The sequence below is a fragment of the Pongo pygmaeus genome, chromosome 7, assembly GCF_028885625.2.
Source record: "Pongo pygmaeus isolate AG05252 chromosome 7, NHGRI_mPonPyg2-v2.0_pri, whole genome shotgun sequence".
In the NCBI taxonomy this organism is placed as follows: domain Eukaryota; kingdom Metazoa; phylum Chordata; class Mammalia; order Primates; family Hominidae; genus Pongo; species Pongo pygmaeus.
This window is the reverse complement of record NC_072380.2, coordinates 22,023,996-22,049,949: the sequence shown is the minus strand read 5'-3', so window position 1 is coordinate 22,049,949 and position 25,954 is coordinate 22,023,996. Positions and strand designations below refer to the sequence as shown.

Sequence of the window (25,954 nt, the reverse complement as noted above, 5' to 3'; positions counted from 1 at the left end):
AGTAAACTTAAGGTTATTTGTGAGAAAGAAAAATTATGCCTTAAGCAATGGAATAGCTTTATCACATTCTCAAATGTGGGTTTAACAAGTTCTAACCTTATGGAGACTCAAAGCATTCCACTTGATCAAAACGCCTAAGAAGGAGCCATGGAAGAATTCCTCCATGTGGCTGTATTATATACAACGCCATAAAACAGGAACAGGCTCAGAAGCATTAAAGTATTTTAATCAAGGGTCAAGGACAATTTTCTATGACACAGAAAGTCCTTAAGATGGTAGTCCCTCAGACTATCCACTTATGTTAATATTACATAATACCACCAGGTATAAAAATTTAAGATTACTGTCGCTCCAGCAGCAGTTAGCTGGCAGAGCTAGCTGGGCATCTCCCACAGGACAAATACAAGTGCCTCAATCCAAACACCAAGTGATTTAAGAGAAATATATAAAACACTATGTGCGTAAAACAGAACAGACCACCACACAGTCTCTGACCATGACTTTGTATCATTCAGATATTTGGGGAAAAAGTTATATCCCTCAGCTACTAAGGGATAATTTCAACCAATTATAATTTGTTCTATTTATTGTATAAACAATATTATAATACTAATAAAAAGTCAAAAATAAAGTCAACTAGAATTCTATCCTCTCAACCAATTAACTTTCATTTTTTCACATTTCATTCCAGTCTTAAGGATACTTTTTGGAAAGCAAATTTTGATTAACCAATTCTTTAGGGATTACTGTTGTTCAGAATACCACATGGCATTATCATTTCTATTTTCACCTTTTTCCACACACACAAGAATAATGGCTAATATATGTGCCTTTTCTTGGTGTCTTCTCTTTCATCTGTGAAAGAGCGTAATATAGGTAAGCACGACTGGGAAGCTGTTTGAGGATTAGGAAAAATATGAGGACTGCACTTTACGTTGCCACTTTATCAAAAGAAGGCCAGTGCTTGCTGCTGAAGTCTAGCTGGTATCTGCCTCTCATGATGCCCTTTCATGGGACCCTGGGGGGATCCCACCCTTCTCAAGACTTCCATCTTGCCAAAGATAGTGATTTTATCAAATTATATCTCAGGAACATTATTTTGATCACTGCAATGCCATTTTTAAGCTGGAGGAGGTTCTAATTCCATTTAAAATCCTACAATCTCCTGTAATTTCATTGTCAAGGTCACTGTTCCTGGATTTGTAAGGCAATAAACAGCAGCTGTGGCAGAGAGGACACAAAACACAGAGAAGACTGAGGATCTTGTACTAGGACTTTGGATTAAAAAGGTCATTTATTGGCCGGGTGTGGTAGCTCACGTCTGTAATCCCATCACTTTGGGAGGCCGAGGCGGGTGGATCACCTGAGGTCAGGAGATCGAGACCAGCCTGACCAACACAGAGAAACCCCGTCTCTACTAAAAAAAAATACAAAATTAGCCAGGCTTGGTGGTGCATGCCTGTGATCCCAGCTACTCGGGAGGCTGAGGCAGGAGAATCACTTGAACCTGGGAGGTGGAGGTTGCAGTGAGCCAAGACCGCGCCATTGCACTCCAGCCTGGGCAACAAGAGCGAAACTCCGTCTCAAAAATAAATAAACAAAAAGGTCATTTATCTACAGTCCTATCTTATTCTGGAAAGGATAGGATGTGGCACTTAAATGTAAAAGCAGAAAACAAGTTCTGGAAATTTAGGATGAAAAATTACAGAACAGAAATGCATGTTCAAAGAGATTTTCTTGATGAGACTGTATGGCCGTTTTGCCAACCTGGTAGGTATGGTACTTCTTAAAAGTGAAAATAAGTCAGGGACACCAAGAAAAATCAGGGAACAGAAGCCATCCCAAGCCATTCCTACACAGAGAACCAGAATAAAGTTTCCTAAGCGCCTGTTATCCTTTAGGATTTTCAGATCTTACGCACACTTCCTCTTTCGAGGAGTAGCTGGCACTTGCTCAGGCAATCGGGGCTGTTGGTAAATTCAACCAAGGCTTTCTCTGCCTGGAGTCGAGTGGTTGTGTCTGTGGTTTCATACAGCTGTTTGCACAGATTCTCTAGTTGGGCCAGGCTCTGGAAAAGATCAGTCAGGAAAGAAATCAGTTCAGCCTACTACAAATGTAAGCAACTGTGCTTAAAATTAATAAACAAAGATAAATAATAATCAGTAAAGAAAGAATTGCTTCTGAAATGAGGAGAACCTGGGTAACATTCACCTAATAACCATTTATAGGTCTCTTTATTTGATGCTATAGAAGACAAAATGATAAGATGCTTAAAATACCTATATACTTTTTCATCATTCCCTTGAAGATCATACATGATACATTTTTCCCCTTGCAAATACCCAGCCTCCCAGGCTTTCCTAAAAGGCTTTGAAATAAAAATTCAGAACTTACTTATTCTGCTATTAATGTAAAAAGTGTGAAATACTAGAGGCACGGCTACTGAAATTAAGCACATAAACATGATATAAGTACCACATACATTTTCATATAGCTTTAAATATTCCTTTGAGTAGTAGTTATTAGCTTACAATAATGTATATGCGTAAAGATGGTCACCTGTATGAGAAAACCTCTAGAGAAAGCTTCAGGATGTATTTACGCACCTTCCTCCCTGGATCCCTCATGTCTAAAGTTCAGCAGACTCTCTTCTGTTGCACTTTAAACTCTTACTTCGGTTCCAAATTTAAAATGAAAGCGTCAAAATAAATTCAACCCTAGCATATGCTCACTCAGATATAAGACAAGGGAAACACCCACAAGCAAACTCTTCTCTACAAATCTTGAACCAGTTCCAGGGAGGCAGGAAGGGGTATGGGTGTGTGCTTTGGTCAAAAACCCATAGGGATGCATATATACTTGCACTTAATGTGGTGTTTAAAGGCAAAGAGGAAAGTAACTAGTTAAGACTATACTTAAATATCACCTTTCACTGACTGAAGTGGAGAGTAAACATCTGTTAGCCTTTAAAGGAATGGTTTGGACTTTAAGAAAAAATTGGAGCCTATTTTCACCAGCAGCAAGGATAGTTGGAGAGATCCTACTATTAGAAAGGACAATTCTGACAAGAACAAAAATAATAATAATTAAACCAACCTGTGTAAATTGCCTAAAATATATTACACAGCCAGTCTGCCCAAGGCTTTTCATTATCAATTTATTTTATTACACTGTGTCTTTATAAATCACAGCTTTTCCACTAAGTAGCAAAGCCCTTGGGGCAGGATTCATATTTTACTCAACCTGATTAATAAATTTCCAACACTAACTGAAAGGAAACAAGAACAATGAATACTGACGCCCTAAGATCATCAGTCTTACTCCAGACAGCCCCCAAAAGAACAAAACAACAACCTTGCCCTTAAAACGAAACAAACTATCTTTCAAAACATCTTGGTACTTTGATTAGGCTTATGTTTAACTTGTTTCTGACTTCCAGGGGTCCCAATTAATATCTTCTTCCATTCAAAAGCACAGAGAAAATCGCAATTGCAAAGTCAGATCTCAAGCAGTAAAGTTCTACAAGTAGTACCTGAGTTTATTCACATGGCTTATGAACACAAGTAGAAAATAAGGCTAATTACATACATTCCATAAAATACATGCAAAAGCCACTTCTATGCTTGCCAGTACTGCTCAAAACCTTATTGAGAATTGAATCAGTTTAATTATAACCACTCACATTCCTAAACAAGGCATTAAATCTCCTTCACAAGGTTTTGTTTCAACATTGAAATCTATTCCCCCCCCGCCCTATAAAATGATTCCCTTAAAAAAAAAAGAAAAAAATTATTTAGGAAAACAGGTAACAAGAAAGACATCAAGAGAAAGACACTGTAACTAAAATGTAAGCTGCTATAAAACCTGGCATCAGGTACTGGGGAGTAGCAGCAGCCTCAGAACCTCCACAGTCATCACACACTTTTGAGCTTTCCAACATCCTGAACAGACACTCCTTAAACAGTCCTGATGCTTATGGTATAATGGCTCTCCTTAAAGTCTGATCAATCAGTTCCTGTGGTTCCCCCACTGCAACTCTTGTTTATGTTTATTACAACAAAGTTGTTCACATGACAATGGCTAAGCATCTGTCACAGGTAGTTCCTTACTGCTAAAAACCTACATGCAGGTTATGGTGGGCTTTTTGTTGTTGTTTTGTTTTGATTTGCTTTAATTTAGCAGACAAAACATACTGCAGGGTAAGTCTGGTAATGAGTTCTCAGCTCAGGAAACAAAACTGTTTAAAAAACAAAAACACAATTTGACCATTTACACAGTTTGAAGAACGACAGCTCCATTTTTTTTTGTTCCCAGAAGAACAAATGGGAAACAATTTTGTTTTCCCAAACAATTAGTGGAAACATCTGAAAAACAGGGTCATTTTCTTTGGGTTGCCCACACTACCGATGAAGGAGAGAGGAATGAGATATTAACGTTTATGCTTTTTTAGTTACCAGTGTTTCCAAAACAAATCTAATGGTTAGGTTCTTTTGAATCATCTTTTTTTTGGCCTAGCATAAAATAATTTACCCTACAATTATTTGATTAGCTATAACAACTAGTACTTCACACTAAGGGTGGCCGACTACACACCACAGCACTCTCTTTGGCATGATAACATCTATGTCCAATGTTTTCCTATTCGCCAGTTCTTATTAAGGATATCTATTCTTTGATGCCACTTTGGTCAGAGAAAATCCTCCAGAGAAGAATGTCTATTTTCTGTTCCTGAAAAACTGCCTATAATCCGTGGAGAAACTTCCGCTTGTCTCGCTGGAATAGAAAAGCACATTTGGTGAAATGCTTTATAAAACTGAAAGGTGATCTTCAGCTAGCAAAATACTGCTTTTTAGTATAAGAAACTCAAGAGGATTAATTCCCAAACCTAGAACCAGACCGATTTTACCAAGAATAATTACGATGACGGTATTAAAAGAACGCATCTTCTTTAATATCTAGCAACACCAGTATTTTAGTCTATTCAACTTGGATAGAGGATATGCAGCTAAGTTATTCTTATTTCAACATAAGGCGAGATTTGTTGAGATTACAGACCTTAGAATATAATAATTTGTCTGACGAGGTGCCTCTAGATTAGGGGAAAATAAAGATTTTGTTTGTACATTAGATGTTATATTACTCCACAAAGCAGAATACCTCAGATTTTACTTTATTTGTATATAGTATTGCTCTTTAAATAGCCCAATGGTTATACTTTTTTTTTTTTTGAGACGGAGTCTCACTCTGTCGCCCAGGCTGGAGTGCAGTGGTGTGATCTCGGCTCACTGTAACCTCCGCCTCCCGTGTTCAAGCGATTCTCCTGCCTCAGCCTCCCGAGTAGCTGGGACTACAGGCGCGTGTCACCACGCCCGGCTAATTTTTTATATTTTTAGTAGAGATGGGGTTTCACCATATTGGCCAGGCTGGTCTTGAACTCCTGACCTCATGATCTGCCTGGCTTGGCCTCCCAAAGTGCTGGGATTACAGGCGTGAGCCACCGTGCCCGGTCTATACTTTTAAATTAGCCTCACTGCTTAAAAAAATCCACATGGAGAGTTCCAATCAGAGACCAGGATTCTTGCTTTTAGGAAGGAGTCAATGACACTCCCAATAATACTGAGTACTGAACTAGACATAAGCATAATCTTTGGGTGACCAGTCAGATCCACAGTTGTTCTGAAGAGCACATTCTTAACCTGACTGCCGCCCAGCCATCTGAGATGAGCAGAAGCTGCCATCATGTTACAAAATATAGGCACAACACAGAGAAGTTCTAGAAAACTTAGAGTAGATTCACCAATTTTGTAGCTGAATTATCATAATTCAAATGCCACATATATATAAAGAATTGCCGAAAACCCAAGCCACTTTCACCCTTTTCACAAACCCTTTTAATTTATATCCCCCTTAGCTGCAATTTTTCTGTGTACTGGGAAACACTGTGTTGAGTAAATTAAAATATTAATATTGAACCTTGCCAGAAAATGAACCATTTTAAGTACCGAGAAGGTTAATTGACATATAAATTACATTTTAATCTATTTAATAAGGCATTCTTATAGTCAATAATTGAGTATCCAATTATCACAGATAATAAAAGAAACTTTAAAAATTCAGTAACAACAATTATTGTTAGGTGAGAAGGTAAACGGCAAAACAGCATGTTGAGTATATCATCATTCACGATGCATGTTAGTAAATTTATAGAAGAAAACCTAGATGAATACAAACCAAACTTCATTGTCTCTGGGAGGTGAGAATATGAGAGACTTTCAATTTCTGTAACCTTGGAAATTTTGACCACAACCACATATTCCTCTGTAAGCAGAAAAAAATCCTAACAACTGTAAAGATAAGCATTTTTTAAAAGGGCAATTTAAGCTACATTCTTTTCCTAAATTAATTCTTCACATTAGTAACATTCTACTAGTTAACAGCTGATTCTGTTACCAATCAGAATTCATAGAACAATTCACAAAACCAAACAGACAAAAAACTATTCCCAAGGCTAAAAAAAAAACCAAACAAACTACATTTGCATTTATTACTAATTTTATTTTCTTTTTTCTTACCAGTGCTGGTAGCTTTAGTGGCCTGAAAAGAACATTCAACGTTTCTTCTTGTTTATAAATTTATATGAAAGGCAACTGTGGTGGCCAAAGTCATCTTGGTTTATAGATGTATCAGTAGACTTCTCAAAAGTTACTTACTACAATAGAGTTCACAGGGCAAACTCGCTTGCTCTTTGAATGTTTATAAATGCACACTATTTACTTTTTAAACTCACTTTAAGGAAAAAGTTTACCAAGTCAGTGCCAAATACTTGTTTACGTACTTTACAAGAGAATAAGCCAAGCAGCCAATAAACAAATGAAAAGGCGTGCAACCTCAATAATCATCAGGGAATGTAAATTCAAATCACGATGAGATAGCCATTAGAATGACTAAAATGAGGCACGGCATGGTGGCTCATGCCTGTAATCCCAGCACTTTGGGAGGCTGAGGCGGGCAGATCACATGACATCTGCAGTTTGAGACCAGCATGGCCGACGTGATGAAACCCCGTCTCTACTAAAAGTACAAAACTTAGTTGAATGTGGTGGTGTGTGCCTGTAGTCCCAGCTACTTGGGAGGCTAAGGCAGGAGAATCGCTTGAACCCAAGAGGTGGAGGTTGCAGTGAGCCAAGATCCTGCCACTGATCCTGCCACTGCACTCCAGCCTGGGCGACAGTGAGACTGTCTCAGAAAAACAAAACAAAATGAAAAAAACGACTAAAATGCAAAAGCTAAGATCAAGTGTTAGTTAGCATGTGGAACAACTAGAACCCGTATATTGCTAGTTTATTCTGAATTGATTCAAATACATTGGAAAACTGGGAGTATAAAGGTACACATATGGAGGCTGTGCACAGTGGCTCACACCTATAATCCCAGGAGTTCAGGACCAGCCTGAGCAATATAGGGAGACTCCGCATCTACAAATAATAATAACAAAAAAATTAGCTGGGCATGGTAGTGTGCCCTTGTCATCCCAAGTATGCAAGAGGCTGAGGCAGGAGGACTGTCCAAGTCTGGAAGGTCAAGACTACAGTGAGCTGTGATCATGCCACTGTACTCCAGCCTGGGTGACAGAGTGAGACCCTGTCTCAAAAAACAAAACAAAACAAACAAACAAAAACCAAAAAAACACCCTGTGACCCAGCTATTCCACTCCTAGATATACACCCAATGGAGATGCGTACTAAGCTCACTCAGTACTAAGCTCACTCACGGCAGCACTAAATATAACAGTTCCCAAATAGAAAGCCAAATGCCCATCAATAGCAGTATGGATGTTTCATTTCTTAATTTGTGTGCTGGTTACCCAGGCAAGTGCAGTTTGTGAAAATTCACTGAGTTTGTGTATTTCTAATTTGCATATTTTAATTATTTATATATTTATAATTCATGTATTTTTCTGTATGTATGTATGAATGCCATAGTTCTGCCCAAATTCTCTAGTTACTTATTGTCATCGATTACTTTTTAATACTAATGGAAAAGAAGTTTTCATCAACAACCTACAGCTGCACTTTAGATTCAGAATGCTTTAGTTTTACAACACTAAATGCTTTTATAACCATGACTCCCATTAGTTTCTCAGGAAGAACTAAGGTAAGACTAAGAGAGTGAGTAACACTTTTGGTTGCAGATGCTGTGTATGTCTACTATGGTAAAACAAGATAAAATACTTATTTTCAGCAAGTGATAATGCTATGCCAGAGCCTGGCGTGCATGAGATAAGGATGTTAAGTCCACTACCATATGAGACTGCAAAATTCTACATTTACTTCAAAATACTAATCAATTCTAACTTGTAATAAACACAGATGATCTTTGTGTTGTGGGTAATATGTGGCCAAAACACATGTAAACAAATTATTTCATGAAGTAAATAGCCAGAATGTACCTAGTCACTTAATGGTTTATTGACTTATAAGTTTAACCCAAAAGCATTCACTTAAGTTGTCACCAGAAACTGGCTTGGATTCCTTCTCATAGTCACTAATGGTGCAGAGGAAGGAAAGCTGCAGGGCAAGGTGAATCCTCTAAAAGAGAGGTTTCAATCTGGCGCCCTGAAACGGGCCCACAGTTATTTTTGGTTTTTGTCTTGCACTGTGGTTTTAAAGTGACACAGTTGGCAACATTTCACACTATCTGGTTTTCCAGCTTCCTATGAAAAATGAGAAGCTCTGAAAGCACTGGGTCTGCAAAGGGTCACAGAGGGAGTGCTCTCCAGTTCCCCGTGGCTCCTCTGTAGACAGCTGTTTTCTCCCCTTGCTCTCCTGCAATTTTGTCTCCTATCAGTGGTTCATTCCTGGACGTCAAACTTAAAAAGTAGCATGCATGATAGTACAACAGATTTGGGCTTAACTTTGGGTACTACTGCTTCACCAAATTTGGTTAAAACACAAGGAACTATGTAAAACTTAGGCAGAGAAGAGTTCGGTTGATGCTGGATCATTAAATACTGGTCTTAACGTATGACTGTGGGTGAGTTAACTTCCAGGAACTTCAGTTTCTCATAGGTAAAGTAAATGCATTTTGTTACGTGATTTTTAAAAGACGCTTCCAGTTCTAAAATTCTTTGACTGCAATATACTATCCTTCATATTTTAATTATATTAGTGAATGAGAATTCCAAGTAAACAAATATTGAAGTTAAAATGATCATGAAAACGATGATTAGTACATATTTTTTTAAGTGAGAATGATATTTAAAAAAAATAAATTGGTAACACTCACATCCTTGTGATTGTAGCGTAGGATCTTTACCCACAAACAACTTCAGTGACCTAGCAGCAGGAACAAGGTTTCTTTTGGAGTTGATTCAATACAGAGTAATGGGTAAGATTTTAGGTGGCAGACAAATCCCTACTCCTCCGTCTACTGTAGGAGCATGATTTAAGTTACTCATATCATTCAAACATTTTCCCTTTCTTTTACATAGAAATAACACCTACTTTACAAGGTTGTAAAAGTCAATGAAGTAATGTGTGTACACTGCTAATTATTACTGGCTATTATTGATTATACTGGCTACCAAAAACTCTGGAGAATAGCAGCTTTTTTATTTCTTGCATAAATGCACACAAAATCTGCACTGTTTCTTCTAAGGGGATTATAAATGCCCTTTCCCCTGTAGGGCCAGGGGCATCAGGGATCAAATATATAATTGATCCTCGTTATTCGCAGATTCTATTTTGTGAATTCACCTACTCACTAAAATGTATTTGTAATCATCAAATCCATATTCGCTCAGGGTGCTTCTGCAGTCATTCATGCACATGGACAGAGTGGTCAACAATTTGAGTTACCTGACTTACACATTCCCAGCTGAGGCTGAACCCTGCCATGCTTTGCCTCCTTTCTTTTTTTTTTGGAGACAGAGTCTTGCTCTGTCACCCAGGCTGGAGTGTAGTGGCGCGAACTCGGCTCACTGCAACCTCTACCTCCCGAGTTCAAGTGATTCTGCTGCCTCAGTATCTCCCAAGTAGCTGGGATTACAGGTGTGCGCCACCATGTTTGGCTGGTTTTTGTATTTTTAGTAGAGATGGGGTTTTCCCCATGTTGGCCAGGCTGGTCTCCAACTCCTGACCTCAGGTGATCCACCCGCCTTAGCCTCCCAAAGCACTGGGATTATAGGCATGCACAACCATGCCTGGCCTTGCTTTGCCTTCTTGTTTCAGCTTTCACACTGTAAACAACTGTAAGGTCCTTTACGGGTTTTTTTTTTTTTTTTTTTCCACTGCCATGTTTCTTGCAGTTTTGTGCTTTTTGTTGGTAATTTCACTGCTTAAAATGGCCCACAGAGTGCTGAAGTGCTATGTCGAGTTCCTAAGGGCAAGACGGCTGTGATGTAACTTATGGTGAAATTGTGTGTGTTAGATAAATTTCATTCAGTCATGAGTTACTGTGCTTTTGGCCATTAGTTTAATGTTAATAAATCAACAATATGGGTTAAAGTATCTTTAAACAAAAACACAAATAAAACATGGTTACATATTGTTTGTTTGATGCAAATGTGGTGACTAGCAGCTGGCCTGAATCTAACCCTATACTTCCCCTAGGAGCAATGGGTCAGTATTTGCTAATTCAGTGTTCTCGGTGATTTTATAGAACATGACAACAAGGAATAATGAGGATCAGTTTTATTTCTGGCACCACTGGGTGGGATTCAGTACATACTTCTCCATAGAAACATAATTATATTTATTGCCACTTTTTAAAGGTATTTGTTCAAATAGAAGTATTTCTTATCCTATGTAATTTCCATATTGTCTGTACAACTGTCTCAAACGTTTGCTTAAATCGCCATTTGTATTAATTATGCATGAATTATGACTTTTCATAATTCTTGCACTTAGGAACTACACATAGACAGCTCTTCAGCACTCTGTGGGCCATTTTAAGCAGTGGAATTACCAACAAAAAGCACAAAACTGCAAGAAACATGGCAGTGGGAAAAAAAAAACCCGGAAAGGACCTTACAGTTGTTTACAGTGTGAAAGCTGAAACAAGAAGGCAAAGCAAGGCCAGGCATGGTTGTGCATGCCTATAATCCCAGTGAGCACAGTGCATGGACTGGGATGGAAATGCAAAGTACAAGAGTGTATGGCACACAGTAGGAGCTTCATAAGAACGTCTTAACATTGGGTAAGTCTAACTCTTAAAGCTTCCAAAGGAACTTCGTATTAAAATGGCAGATTGATCACATATCTAATTTTGTTCCCTCCCCACACCCAACTAACACAACACTAAAGGTATTCAAAACAAAACAAAACAAAACCCCTAAACCCTCACGATCCCACACAAGGATAGATAGGAAAGACAGGAAAGGGGACAATAGCAACATAATTTTGGGATACAGAAAAATCAATGGTAACTTACTTAAATGAACTAAGAAAGCCAAATCCCTAGCCAGCAGTGAGAAAAGCTGAACAAACTTCATTTACGCTACATGCTCAGATGTTAAGGTGAAGTGGGGTGGCCCAAAGAAGGAAAAACAGGGTGAAAGTATCTTTGAGAAGTTAAGATCCCCAGATAGTCCTCCTCACTGTATGCCTCTCAGTAACTGTCCCTCTCTTTGGACTGGGAGACACCAAGCCAGTCAAAAGCACATCTGAAGCTATGGGCACCCTGTAACAAATAGGTCAACGAAGTGGGAGTGCCGCTGAGTCTTCCCTCACTAGGTTCCACCGAGAAATTTCAGTGTGCAGACAAACTCTTTAGGCAGGAGTTTGGAAGATTTTCCCGAGAATCTCATTAGCTACAAAGCAAAAAGTTGCAGATACACTAATATGCAGGTTACTCCACAAATGGCACACCCGATTACTCTCCCATGAGGCCTCAGCAGACAAGCCCCACCACGCTTTCAGAGGTTCCAGTCAACTCTGTATTATCTTAATCTTGATCATGAGCAAATAATCAAGTATTATCAGAAATCTGAAGAAAGCCTTTAACATGGAAGATAGACAGCTAGACAAGCATGCAAAAAGCAATCTGGAACAAGTAAAAACTATATAGGGAGAAGGAAACTTGACCAAAAAACAAAAGATGAAAACATACAATTAAGCCCAATATTGCAAGTGTGGAATAACAGGATGCGCAAAAAGAAAAAAAAAAAAAAGACATTCAAAGAACATAAAAAGAGATGTTAGAAAATAAACATATGATGACAGAGACAAAAATATTCTATTGAAAGGTGGGAAAATAAAATCTCACAGACAACAGAGCAAAAGGACCAAGATGGAAAGAGCAAAGTTTAAAAAAATCAGAGACCCAGTTCCATAGGCCTAACATCCAATTAACAGGAGTTACAGAAAGAGAGAACAGAGAATGGTGAAGGAAAGGAAGTTATCAACAAAATAATTTGAGATAACTTCCTAGAACTGAAAAACATCAGTTGCCAGAATGGAGTGTCCACCTAATGCCAGCATAATACATGAAAGTCAACCCACACCCGAGGCATACCACTGGGAAACATCAGAAACCTGATGACAAAGAGAAGATTCTATACGCTGCTTTTCACAGAGAGAGAAACACAGAAAACAAAACAGGATCAGGAATCAGATGGCTCTGGACACCACAAAAGGAACACTGGAAACAAGAAGCCAACAGAACAATTCCTGCAAAATCCTCTAGATAAAGAGCTCCAGCATAGAAGGCTATACTCAGCCAAGGAAGGAATCATGTGTGAGTAGAACAAAGTTATCTTTGGGGGTGTAACGCCACAAAAATCTATCCTCCATGCTCCCCTTTTTGAAGAGCTACTACGGAATATACTTCACACCAAAGTAAAGTGTAATTCCATAAAAAGGTAAGCACGGGGGCTGGGCGCGGTGGCTCCTGCCTGTAATCCCAGCACTTTGGGAGGCTGAGGCAGGTGGATCACAAGGTCAAGAGATCAAGACCATCCTGGCCAACACGGTGAAATCCCATCTCTACTAAAAATACAAAAATTAGCCAGGCATGGTGGTGGGCACCTGTAGTCCCAGCTACTTGGGAGGCTGAGGCAGGAGAATCACATAAACCCAGGAAGCGGAGGTTGCAGTGAGCCGAGATTATGCCACTGCCCTCCAGCCTGGAGACAGAGCGAGACTCCATCTCAAAAAAAAAAAAAAAAAAAAAAAGGTAAGCACGGAATACAGGCCATGAGTTATATGGCCATGCTGATCCTATGAAACCCAACAGAGAAGAGGGATATCAAGGAAACCCCTGGAAGGACGGCAAAGGGCCCAGGACAACAACTGTGAGTTGGCCATTAAGAGCATCCAGGCCTTATTCAAGCAATGTGGCTTCAGGGACAAGTCATGTTCACAGAATCATCACCAAGATCCCCGCCACCACTGCCTACTTTAACCTGAGGACAGAATACCTGGATGAGAATTCTCATTTAAGATTTCACCTTAATCCATGTTGAAGTTTAGTGTACAGAAAAGCCCTCAGTTGACAAAGTAAACACTGTACTTTAAATTTGGAAAGTTTTTCTACAAAGGTGCACCATCATTTTTAACTAATGTTCCAAAGACAAAAGACAGTTTGAGTTCTGAAAAAAACCCCCATATACCTGGCTTTTGCCACCCACACTCCTTCTTCACAAAAAAGAAGGTTGTTTAATTCCTTTTATGGAACTTGATTCTGCATGGACAATATTAAAAGACCAAAACAACGTACTCCACTATGAAAATGGCTGAGTATAAAAGATTATACAGGCCAGGTAGATTACTTGAAGAAAGGATGCCAATACTCAGCTATTTGAGAACCCAAATTTGCAGTGTGAAACAACCATGTATGTAAATAAACTTTTCTGCTATATTACCATTTCCCTAAAAACTGCATTTTTATAAGCAGGTCTATACTGGAAGAACAATCCTGTAATAGCTCAGTACTCCTAAGAATGTTAACCAACATCTCAAATAACTTAAATTGATGTGATCAACTTAATGCCTTGTCAATTTTTTCCTTACAAATAGTGATGTTTACCATATAGCAAACAAGGTCAAACAACTCACTTCTAAAGTTCAGAAAGTGATAACCTACTGGCTAGATATTAAAGCAGTCAAAATATGAGAAAGAGTTGTATAAACTCACTTCATTAAGTTCTGGTTTCCAAGAGCTATTTGTTTTTGAGTTCTCATGTAAGCTATACTGCAGAGGGACACTGTTGGGCTGGTGCACATTTATTATTTATTTATTTCATTTATTTATTTATTTTTTTTGAGATGGAGTCTCACTCTGTTGCCCAGGCTGGAGTGCAGTGGCAAGATCTCAGCTCACTGCAACCTCCACCTCCTGGGTTCAAGCGATTCTCCTGCCTTAGCCTCCCGAGTAGCTGGGATTACAGGTTTGTGCCTGGCTAATTTTTGTATTTTTAGTAGAGATGGGGTTTCATCATGTTGGTCAGGCTGGTCACGAACTCCTGACCTCGTGATCCGCCTGTCTTGGCCTCCCAAAGTGCTGGGATTACAGATGTAAGCCACTGCATGCAGCCCACATTTATTATTTTATGTTTTTAGTATCAATTTGATACAACATTCAAACCGGATTATTGGGTGTATTTTGTACAGAATCCTATTAAAACCTCCATTTAAACACTGCATTATATATAGTAGAGCAAAGGAAGTGATCAAAAACACACAATCACCAATTCTCTGAGGCCACCTATCACTAAGCTCCACCATTATGTTTTACAATGACTAGATAAAAAGGATTTCAGATTCAAGCAATTGTACTTAGGTTTATTATTAGGCTAGCCAAATACATAAACTAGCCCAGAGAATATCTTCCCCAGTCCCCCTCTTCTTTCTATATGTTAGTAGTTCTTAAAATTTCCAGGACAGAAAATGCACTTACAAACAGAATCTAATTTGCTTAAGAAAATGAAAAGACTAGTTACCAAATGGGAGAAAACCTTTGCAAAAATCTGATACAGGACTGATATCCAAAATATACAAAGAACTCTTAAAACTCAACAATAAGAAAACAACCCAATTAAAAAACAGTCAAAAGATCTGACCAGACACCTCACCAAAGATATACAGATGGCAAATAAGCATATGAAAAGATGGTTAACATCATGTATCATCAACAAACTGCAAATTAAAGCAACAGTGAGATACTACTACACACCTATTAGAATGGCTAAAACCCAAAACATTTATAACACCAGATGCTGGCAAAGATGTGGAACAACAGGAACTGTTGGTGAGAATGCAAAATGGTACAGCCACTTTACAAGACAGTTGGCAGTTTCTCACAAAACTAAACATACTCTTACCATATGATCCAGCAATTGCGCTCCTTGGTATTTACCCAAATGACTTGAAAACTTATGTCTACACAAAACCTGTACACAAATGTTTATAGCAGTTTTATTCATAATTACCAAAACTTGGCTACAAAAAGACAGAGAGGAACTTAAATGCATATTGCTGTTTAAGATGCCAATCTGAAAGGCTACATTATTGGATGATTCCAACTACTATATAACATTCTGGAAAAGGCAAAACAATAGAGACAGCAGAAAGAGCAGTGGTTGCCAGGAGTTTGTAGCAGGGAGAAATGATGGTGACAGAGGCAGGGAGGGAAGGATGAACAGGCAGAGCACAGGGGATGTCTAAGGCAGTGAAACTGTTCTTTATGATACTGTAATTGTAGATACACGTCATTGTAAATTGTCAAAACCCACAGAGCACAACACTAAGAGTGACCTTTAGTTGTTAATAATGTATCAATATTGGCTCATCAATTGTTAATATACCATACCAATGCAAGATGTTAATGGGCGGGGGCAGGGGTGGGGAGAGAGGGGGAGGGGCGGATAACAGGGTATGTGAGAACTCTGTACTTTCTGCTCGGTTTTTCTATAAACCTAAAACTGCTCTAAAAAAGAAAGTCTAGTAAAAACATCTAATTTGCCAGTTTAAGAAGTCCTATTCTTCCTTCCGGAGTTTTATCTTAATACTGGCTAGTTTACTAACCAATATTTCATACTAAAACATGACATTTTATATCTTAGCTTTCATGCCCAACTCCCACTCACTACCACCTGACAGGACAACAGAATGGTTACAATTCTCTAGCTGAAAACACAGGGTTATAACACCGACATTCATTGTCGAAGCCAATGTAACCAAGTGTGGCTCTCTGCCATTCTAAACTAGAATCCATACTGTACCTATCTGGTATAAAATATTTTTCTGCTAGAGGATCTATATAAAAAGTCCTTCGATTAAATTTATAAAGTCATTTCAAAGTAATGCTCATATTAAATAACCTACTGTTACTTTTCTAAATTATTGCCTCTACAGGTAAGTCAGCAAAGTATACTTTAGTTTGCTGTATGAGTCTTCTATTTTATATAGCTTCTCTGGTGTTCTACCCTCTTTTCAAAATTCTGAATACAATTCTGACATACTTCAACAGTTGAAAACATTTTCTCTATAAGTTCCTGCAGCTCAATCAAGCATTTGCTTCCATTAAAAAAAAAAAACAATACTCATTCACCTGAAGAACAGGGTTGATAGTAAATTGTAGCAGATTACATATCCACCTAGCAAACTGTGTAACAAAAAAGTCAGTGTGCAGCATAGCAATACATTTATTTTTTAATATTCCTAATAGTTTTCATTTACTAGCTTGTTGCAGGAAATGACTATAGGTATTTTACCATCCCTCACATCCTAAAGTGGCATGTTTTTTGAGCCAAAGTTTCACAAAGGAAGAAAGCAGGCCATCCTAGGAAAGGAGAGAAGTAACACCTGCTGAACAGGTCATTAACGCCAAGGAGACATTTTTCCACAATGTGGGGATTTTTACTGAATTTTTACTGGATTTTTACTGAAATTGCTGAGAATGGGCTGGTTATCACCAATCCCTCCTATCTTGATTAACTGCTGTGTCTCTTCATCACTTCTAGGGATTCACACTGTAGAGATAGCATCAGGATCAACAGCCGTAAGACTCACAATTAATATAAGACTTTAATGTAAATTCCAGTACCATACATACTCTTCAGAAAGAATTTTCCAAAATACTGGGTTGAGACCATGAGGTTCTGAAAAACCTTAGCAATAGTTGGGAGACAATAACGAAACAGTTGACGACACACCTACATGGCTATTGGTTCTTCTAAGTGTGACCAGATGCTGACAAGCTGCATTAATATTCAAACAAAATGGGCAGAAAAGCAGGCTACTGAACATGCAAATCAGAAAAGGGCTTTAACTGGTGGTTTTGTGTGCAGCTCTGCCCTAGACTATTTATGTGACTCTGAAGTCCCCTAATTCTTGAATGTTTCTATTCCATTACATGGGAAACAGGATCCATACAACAACAAATATCTGAGTACCTTTGTGCCAAGCACAATTCTAAATGGTTGATTAAACATATTATAATAAATTATAGGGTATGTTAGCAGATGATAAATACTATGAAAAAAACAAAGAAGAGTAAGGATGATTAAGAGTATATGAGGGTATATAATAGAAGTGTAGGTTGCAGTATTCAAAAGGGTAATTAAGGTAGGCCTCATAGGTAAAAAAAAAAAGACGTACTTAACCAAAGAGGTGAGCATTATCTACCTATGTCACCTAACAAGGATTCTCTCTGGATAATGTCCACCAAGTCCTCAAAAAGGAAAAACTGTCAGTTTGCTGAGTACCAACTATATGCTGATCCCTGTGCTAGGTACTTCCTTAATTAATTAATTTATTTAATTTACTCGCTCTGTCGCCCAGGCTGGAGTACAGCGGTGTGACCTTGGCTCACCCCAGCCTCCGCCTCTTGGGTAGTTGCGATTACAGGCATGCACTACTGCGCCCAACCGATTTTTTTTTTTTTTTTTGCATTTTTTGTAGAGTCGAGGTTTTGTTATGTTGGCCAGGCTGGTCTCAAACTCCTGGCCTAGAGTGATCTGCCCTCCTCAGCCTCCCAAAGTCCTGGGATTATACGCCAGGCTCTAGGTACTTTATATATACCTCATTTTCTATATAAATTTATGGTAGAATATAAAAATCCCATTGGTATTCTCATTTTCTAAGTAAAAGGCAAATATAAATTTTACACAAATTAATTCAAGGAAAGGCTTCTGAAAAACAAATATGAATATATATGTATATACTATATGTTTTTAATTCACAGAACTCTTTTAAAGTTAAATTGACAATCATCTGTTGCAAGATACATCAATTTGAATTCATCTAAGGAAAGTCCATATAATATTATTTGTAGACTAATAAAGACAACTTGAAACTAATCTGACAATCTAGCAGCTTAAGTGAAAACACCGCTAATGTTCCCCAAAACAGACATGATGCAACCTAAACATGTCAACATAACCTCACCAACAAATCTTACTCATTTGATGGAGAGAATAATTCTCACTTTTGTTCTCTTCAGAAGAACAAAAATTAGCTCCTATAGTTTAGGAATATGAAATATTCCATCAATGAATGGCACTAAAGCTAATTAAACCTTCAGGTAAGTGTTTCTTTGAAAATGTCCTTGAACGTCTATGAAACAAGTGAGATTAAAAATGACCTTAAAAATTTATTTTGGAACTTAAATTTCTGTTCCTGCTTTGGTGATTAGGTTTAAAGCAAAGTCCTTACAACTACCCACATTCTCTTCAGAAACGTAAAAGATTTCCCAAACTGCAATACGTTAAATGTTTACCTGCAAATCTCTAACAAAAATGACCAACAGTGTTCAGTCAAGTTCAGAACTGAACAATACCTGAGAGCAAGAGACTGAAGACACCAAGGCCAAGTGCTTTTTAAAAACACAGCCTAGGGCCGAGTACGGTGGCTCACACCTGTAATCCCAGCACTTTGGGAGACCAAGGCAGGCAGATCACCTGAGGTCAGGAGTTCAAGACCAGTCTGGCCAACATGGTGAAACCCTGTCTCTACTAAAAATACAAAAATTAGCTGGGTGGCGTGCCCCTGTAATTCCAGCTACTCGGGAGGCTGAGGCAGGAGAATCGCTTGAACCCGGAAGGTGTAGGATACAGTGAGCCGAGATCGTTCTACTGCACTCCAGCCTAGGCAACAGAAAGAGACTCCATCTCAAAAACAAACAACAACAATAACAACAACAAACAGCCTGGGCATGACTGACCTTCACCTGACTCCTGGCAGAGGGCAGTGGCTGCCATGCCTTTGTTGTTATATGGGGGAAAGAAAGTCATGAACCACGTGGCCTTTAACACTATAGGTAACACTCCCACAGTGTTCATCATATTGCTCTTCTAAAATTTCTTCTCCCACCACATTGCTTTTAACTGAATTCTTAAATGTTAACCCTTTCTGTAACTACTCTGACACAATTAATGCATAAAAAGAATTTCCATCTGAGTGGCAATAATGGGAGAAGTATCACACATAGTAAGAATCCAAGAATTATCAGTGCCATGCTATCAGTATGTAGGCTTCAGACAAGGGCAGCTATATGGGCAACTGCCTCTAGGCAGGCAATGGGCTAAGGATGTCTGGGGCAGTATTTTGATGGCTGACAGAGCAATAATGGAATCCCCATGACTTGTGCTACCCTAGGAAGTAAAGTCACTTAATTATAAATGCAGAAATTAAACTTCACAGGGTGAGAATAAACAATTTTATGTATAATGTTAATTTCTGGAACTAATGTGTCAGTTCATGAGATTTTTCTGAAAAATGTGATTCAACAGTAAAACAGAAACTAGAAGTAGGGTTACCATTTGAACAGAGAGATTAGCAAACCTTTAGAAAACCAAGTTGACTTGTGGAAACTTTCATCTGTTCTCATCTTAGGGCCCGTAACTTGCGATTGCTGCCAGAAGCCCACAGACTGAGGGGCATATTTCCTGGTAATGACTCAAGTAACTATGGATGAGTCTATACATTCAGTAGCTATGCTCTTTAGGGTGACTTTTTAAAGGATCCTTGGAGGAACCAAATGGTTTCTTTGAAATAATCCCACATCTATCTAGTCTGAGAATGTGTCATTCCTAAAATGTGTGATGCCTTCTGGTGTGTAAAATGTTAAATGAATTCAGGAAGATTCTGGCATAGATGCTTTTGATAGGATGTTGAATTCTGGCCTCTCAATACTTATTTTTCTGGAGAAGGATGAATAAAAAAACAAAACTAGAAAAGCTCAATTCCTCATATTAGGTTGAACCACATGAAAAGGCCAAATATCCAAATATTTTTGACCTGTAAAAATGACAATTTTATGTGAGTCAATCTAATATATAAAAACATTTAAAAACTCCTTTAAAGTATAGTCATGCCTTGCATACGCAAGGGGGTTACATTCTGAGAAACATAGCCTTAGGCAATTTCATTGTTGTGTGAACATCAGAGTGTACTTATACAAATCTAGATGGCATACCTGCAATACACCTAAGCTATATGGTATAGCCTACTGCTCCTAGGCTACAAACCTGTACCACGTGTTACTGTACTGAATACCTTAGGCAACTGTAACACAATGGTCTTTGTGTATCTAAACACCTAAGCAGGTATGTTTAAAGTAATATGTTGTGCTATGATGGCTATGTCACTAGGCAACAGGAATTTTTCAGTTACATTATAATCTTACGTGACCACTGTCATATATGTGATCCATCGTTGACCAAAATGTCACTATTCAGTGCATGATTGCACTTTGAAATCTGCGCTCTGCGTCTAATTAAAGGGTTGGGTTTCACTTTTAGGTCAATATATGAGAGTAAGAGCTATTACAAATTTGGTAAGTAATCTGACTTTGAATTAATCTGTTCTAAACTTACTCTCTCATTACTCTTCAATGAGAATCCTCTGGTCTCTCTGGTTTTCAAATCCACCGTGCTCCTTCTTCCTCTGGGCTTTCAGACATGCTATGTCTTTTTATTTTTTATTTTTTGTAGTTTTATCCTATAGTTCTATCAGTTTTTACTGTATATATTCTGAAGCTATTTCACAAAGCACATACAACTTGAGAAGCTCAATCTTTTGTTATTTAGTGACTTGTAATCTGTAAAGGCCTCTGTCAGAATGTGTTATAAATCTTTCCTCCCACTTTGTAGATTGCTTTTTCCCTCATATGCTCATCTTTTGATGAATACATGTTCTTAATTTTAACACAGCCTAGTTTATCATTATTTTCCTTTATGATTAGTGCTTTGCTTGCCCTGTTGGAGAAATCTTTTCCTATCCTAAAGTCATAAACATCTTCTTTTATATTATCTTCTAAGAGCTCTGTTTCTTTCGCGTTCACCCAAGATCTAAAAACCTCTTAAATATTGTGCATGATGTGTGTCTATGTTGCAGGGGTAGTGGTGATAGTATTAGTAAGGTTTAATTTCCTCTACGGTATTATTTTCAATTCACGCAAACTGGCTTTTCATTTTGAGGTTACTTAATATTTGTGATTACTAATACACCTCAGATCCCTCTGTCCCTTCTTCCTTTGTGTTGTATTTGGTCTATTTTTCTTTTTTAAAAATGTTTTTGCTTGTTTTTGAATTCCATTTTTCTCCCCAGTACTAGTTATCACATATTCTAAAAAGAAGTCCAAAATTAGGCAGTGTATCTTATCCCTCCCCTCTTAACAGTGACCTTAGAAGATAAACTCCAATCAGTTGTATCCTGTGTTACGCTGTTACTGTCCCTTATTTTGGCTTTGTCTCCATGGCCCTAAAAATTAGATAATACTATTATGTCATACAATGTTTAGATTTACCTATGCTTACCAATTTCTTTGGTCACCTTTGCTTCTTTCACAACCAAACACTTCTATGGCATTTTCCTTCTTTAAGTATATCCCTTATGGAAGTTCCTTAAGTAATAAAGATGTGCTGGTGGTAAACTCAGTTTGTGTTTATCTAAAAATGACTTTTAGTGCCCTCATTCTTGAAAGATAATTTTGTTGGGCACACAATGCTAGGCTGACATTCACTTTTCTCTTTTGGCTTCCAGGTTGCTGTTGAGATGTCTTTATCCGCCAGTCTGTTCTCTGCAGGTGATGTTTTCTCTCTGATAAGATGTTTTGTCTTTATTATTTGTGGCTTTACTATAAAGTGTGTAGGTATGAGTTTTAAAATTTATCCTGTTTTAGAATCGCTTGAACCCAGGAGGCAGAGGCTGCAGTGAGCCGAGATTACATCATTGCAACTTCAGCCTGGATAACAGGGCAAGACTCCGTCTCAAAAAAAAAAAAAAAAAAAAAATCCTGTTTTGTATAGTGGAACTTCTTTAACTTAGATTCATGTTTTTCTTTTTTTCAGTTCTAGAAAAGCCTCTCCTCTAGTCTCTTTCTAGTTATTTCATGGTATCTTACCCTCCATGTCTCTTAACCACTTGTACTTTTCATGTCCTTTGTCGCCCCATGCTGTAATCTGAACAGTATCTTCAGATCTTCTAGTTCTCTTCTACACTATCTAATATGCTAATCTATTCACTGAGTTTTAAATTTCAACTGTTATATTTTAAACTTATATTTGATTCTTTTTCAAGTATGCCTTGTTGTTTTTGACGGTCACTTTTTGGTTATTTTTCCTTTTAAATATTATTTTGTTAAGCATTAACTTATTTTATAATTCTGTATCTGATGATTTTCCAGTATCTGAAGTCAGTATCCGAAGTGTGAGCGTGGGAGGATGGGGTAACCTAAACCTGCTACTTACAGTTTGTGCTGAATCTCTTCTATGGTGGCTTTTTCCATGCAGATGCATGTGTGTGTGGTAGTTTTTGTTTATAAGTTCATAATATGTTGACATAAATCTATGGAAATCCCGAGTACCTCCATTTTCCTGTTTCTGCTAGTGGCTATGGGGAGCTAACAACTCCAAGGTGCTTTCCAGGATCCTGAAGTCTCAGCTTTGGCTTCCTCATCTGGCATCGGGCATAAGGGTTTCATGTTGGCATCTCACCCTACGGCGATTTTGACTTCACTACTCCCAACACTCCAGTTTGAATAGGTTCATTTAAGTTAATTAATGGGAGTGAGGGTATTGAGATTTCCCTTATTTCTTGCAAGCTTGTCAATGCATTAAAAAAGGAGGCTTATTCAAATTTAAAGAGGATCTACTTATATTACAGTGATAAGGCACTTTAGAATAATTGGTTTGCCATACAATAGGAAATGGAAATCTTACTCATTTTTGCTCCCAAGGGATTTTCCTTACTTTGAGTAAGGCCGACTATGTATTTAAAAGGATTTATCTCAATATTTTATTTACTAAGCATTTTGGGGTGTTGTACAGTAGGAGGATTTTCAGATAACGTACCACGCCACATGCTAAAAATTTCACAAGACCTATTTTTTCTCAAACATGTTGTTAAACTATATCTTTCCCGTTTTATACCTATGTAGTTTTTCCATACCTACCTGCAGGATCTTGCATTTGTCTGTATAAAATTTTATCTTGTCAGATTTGGAGAACTGTTCCAGTATAATTTAGACATCTTTCTAGCTCTTATCAAATAATCTACCCCCTCTGTCTATGACCAGCATGTTAGACTTCTATTCCAGCAGTTTTTTGTATGAGTTTCCTTTGCGATTACAGATTAAAGGATAATTCCTTTGAGATTAAAGGAAAGAATATTCCTTATTTTTAAATTTTATTATTATTTCTGAGATGGCGTCTCACTCTGTCGCCCAGGCTGGAGTACAGTGGTGTGATCTCGGCTCACTGCAGCCTCCACCTCCTGGGTTCAAGAGATTCTCCAGTCTCAGGCACCCGAGTAGCCGGGATTACAGATGGGCACCACCACGCCCGGCTAATTTTGTACTTTTAGTAGACATGGGGTTTCACCATGTTGGCCAGGCTGGTCTTGAACTCCTGACCTCAGGTGATCCGCCCGCCTAGGCCTCCCAAAGTGCTGGGTTTACAGGGCCACCGCGTTCGGCCCTTATTTTTTATTTTTGATGGCATGTGGAATATATAACTCACAGGAGGTATTCAATAAATGCATACTGAATGAATGTCCTTACCTAAGCTACTGATACAGGAAAAGCTCATGGTCAGAGTCCTGGGCCCTAAACCTTGTTCCTAGCTGTCAGTGATTCACTGATTACCACTCTTGGGTATGGCCATTCAACTAGTTACTCAATGATTCAACGAATATTTGAGACTATATTAAATTTTACATTTTAGTCAATTACCTAATGTCTATGAGGGTATTCAGAGAGATTTTATCAAATGCTCTGTTGAACTCCAGATACATTTTCCTCTATAACATTTCCATTTTCTACAAACATTATTAGCTTGTCTTAAATCCTTCATGAAGCTTTTCTGAATATTCAGATTATACTACTCTCTCTGGCACAACTTTGAATTCAGCAATATACTTTTTAAATACTTTAACCATATGCTGCCTTTTTCTCTTTGTTTAATAAGATTATAACTTATCTTCCCATGATATTCCACAATGTTGAACACACAGCAAGCAGTCAATAAATAAATGCTTTTTAATAGTAGGATGTCTTTCAAATGTGTGAGATATTTGGGTGAGAAAACAAGTATTCTCATCTTAGCCCTACCCTCACTAGTGGGAAAATGGGAGGGAAGAAATAGGATTCTGTATTTACTCTGAAGGGAAGGAAATAAGGAATGTTTTATGCGTTTAACAAAATGACTCACGCTTTAATACTATCAAAATCTGGTTTTATATCCTTAAATCTAAATTTCTTCAAATAAATAATGGCAAGAAACACTTGTGAGAAAAATGTGTTCAGTTATAGTAATCCAAAGAATAAAAGGGGCTATACATTTCTGAGATGATGTGAATTAGAATATTTTAAAACATGCTGTCAATCACCATAGCATCCTAACATTACAGTCCCAAATATTTTATTTAATTCATGACACTCAAAAGGAACTGCCATAAAATATCAAGTTCTTAATTCTTGACAAGCCAGGGAAAGCCATATTGTGTGCCAATTCCTTAAAAATCCAAGAAGTTATTTTCGTCCTTCTAAAAAATTAACCCGAGAGTGCTGGATATAACAGCTAGTGAGAATATATGAAGTTCTCTAGTTCATAGGTTCCCAAAATGTGGTCCATGGGCTCCTGGGGGTTACTGAAACTTAGGAAGTCTGTAAGAGCTAAGTTATTTTCATAGCAATACCAAGATATTATTTATACATTTTGCTGTACTGACATTTGCACAAACTGTGCACCAAAGGTACAAAGGCAATGGTGGATAAAACAGCTAGTACTTTGGCACAAACTAAGGCAGTAGCATCAAAGTGCACTGGGAGCCATTATATTCTTCACTGCCACACACTCATTTAAAACAAAACAAAACAAAAACCCAGCTAGTTTAAAGTAAGACTGCCCTTCATAAAGAAGCAAAAAAATTATTATTTTTACTAAATCTCAACTTGAGGACCCATCTTTGTACTATTCCATGTGACAATATGGAAATCATAAATAAATACTGCTGCATACCAAGGGGTTTTCATGTAAGAGTAAGGAAAGTTCAGATATGGTTTCAGATTCCACACTGCAATTAACCTTTACAAAACTACCACTTGTTGAAGAAGTATTGAAGAATATCCACAACTATCTAAAAGGCTATTGAAATACTCCTCCCCTTTCAAACTATGTTATCTATGTTAGGCTGGATTTTTATCATACACTTCAACCAAAACAATGTATCATAAATAGTCTGAATGCAGAAGTAACTATGAGAATCCAGCTGTACTCTAATTAAAGACACATATTAAAGAAATTTACAAAAAATTATAAAACAATGCTTCCTTACTAAAATTTTGTGCTTTGGCTTGAAAAAGCTTTTCACAATAATGTCAAAAATGGTTTTAAGATGGTTATTTTAAATGAATCACATATTCTAAAAATTGTTTTAATTTCTACAGCAAATATTTTAGCTGTAAGCCAAATAAAAGCTCTTTGAGGTCCTTGAAAATATTAAAGAGTGTAAAA

At 37.8% G+C, this 25,954-nt stretch overlaps 1 protein-coding gene across 1 annotated transcript in view; it reads right to left on the bottom strand.

Annotated features, from left to right (window-relative positions):
- Positions 1 to 25,954, bottom strand: part of XPO7 (exportin 7) — an 86,198-nt gene that overhangs the window by 37,617 nt on the left and 22,627 nt on the right. The window contains exon 2 of the mRNA XM_054498063.2: positions 1,922 to 2,068. Within this exon, the coding sequence (XP_054354038.1) occupies positions 1,922 to 2,068 (147 nt within the window). The remainder of the gene's footprint in view (positions 1 to 1,921; positions 2,069 to 25,954) is intronic.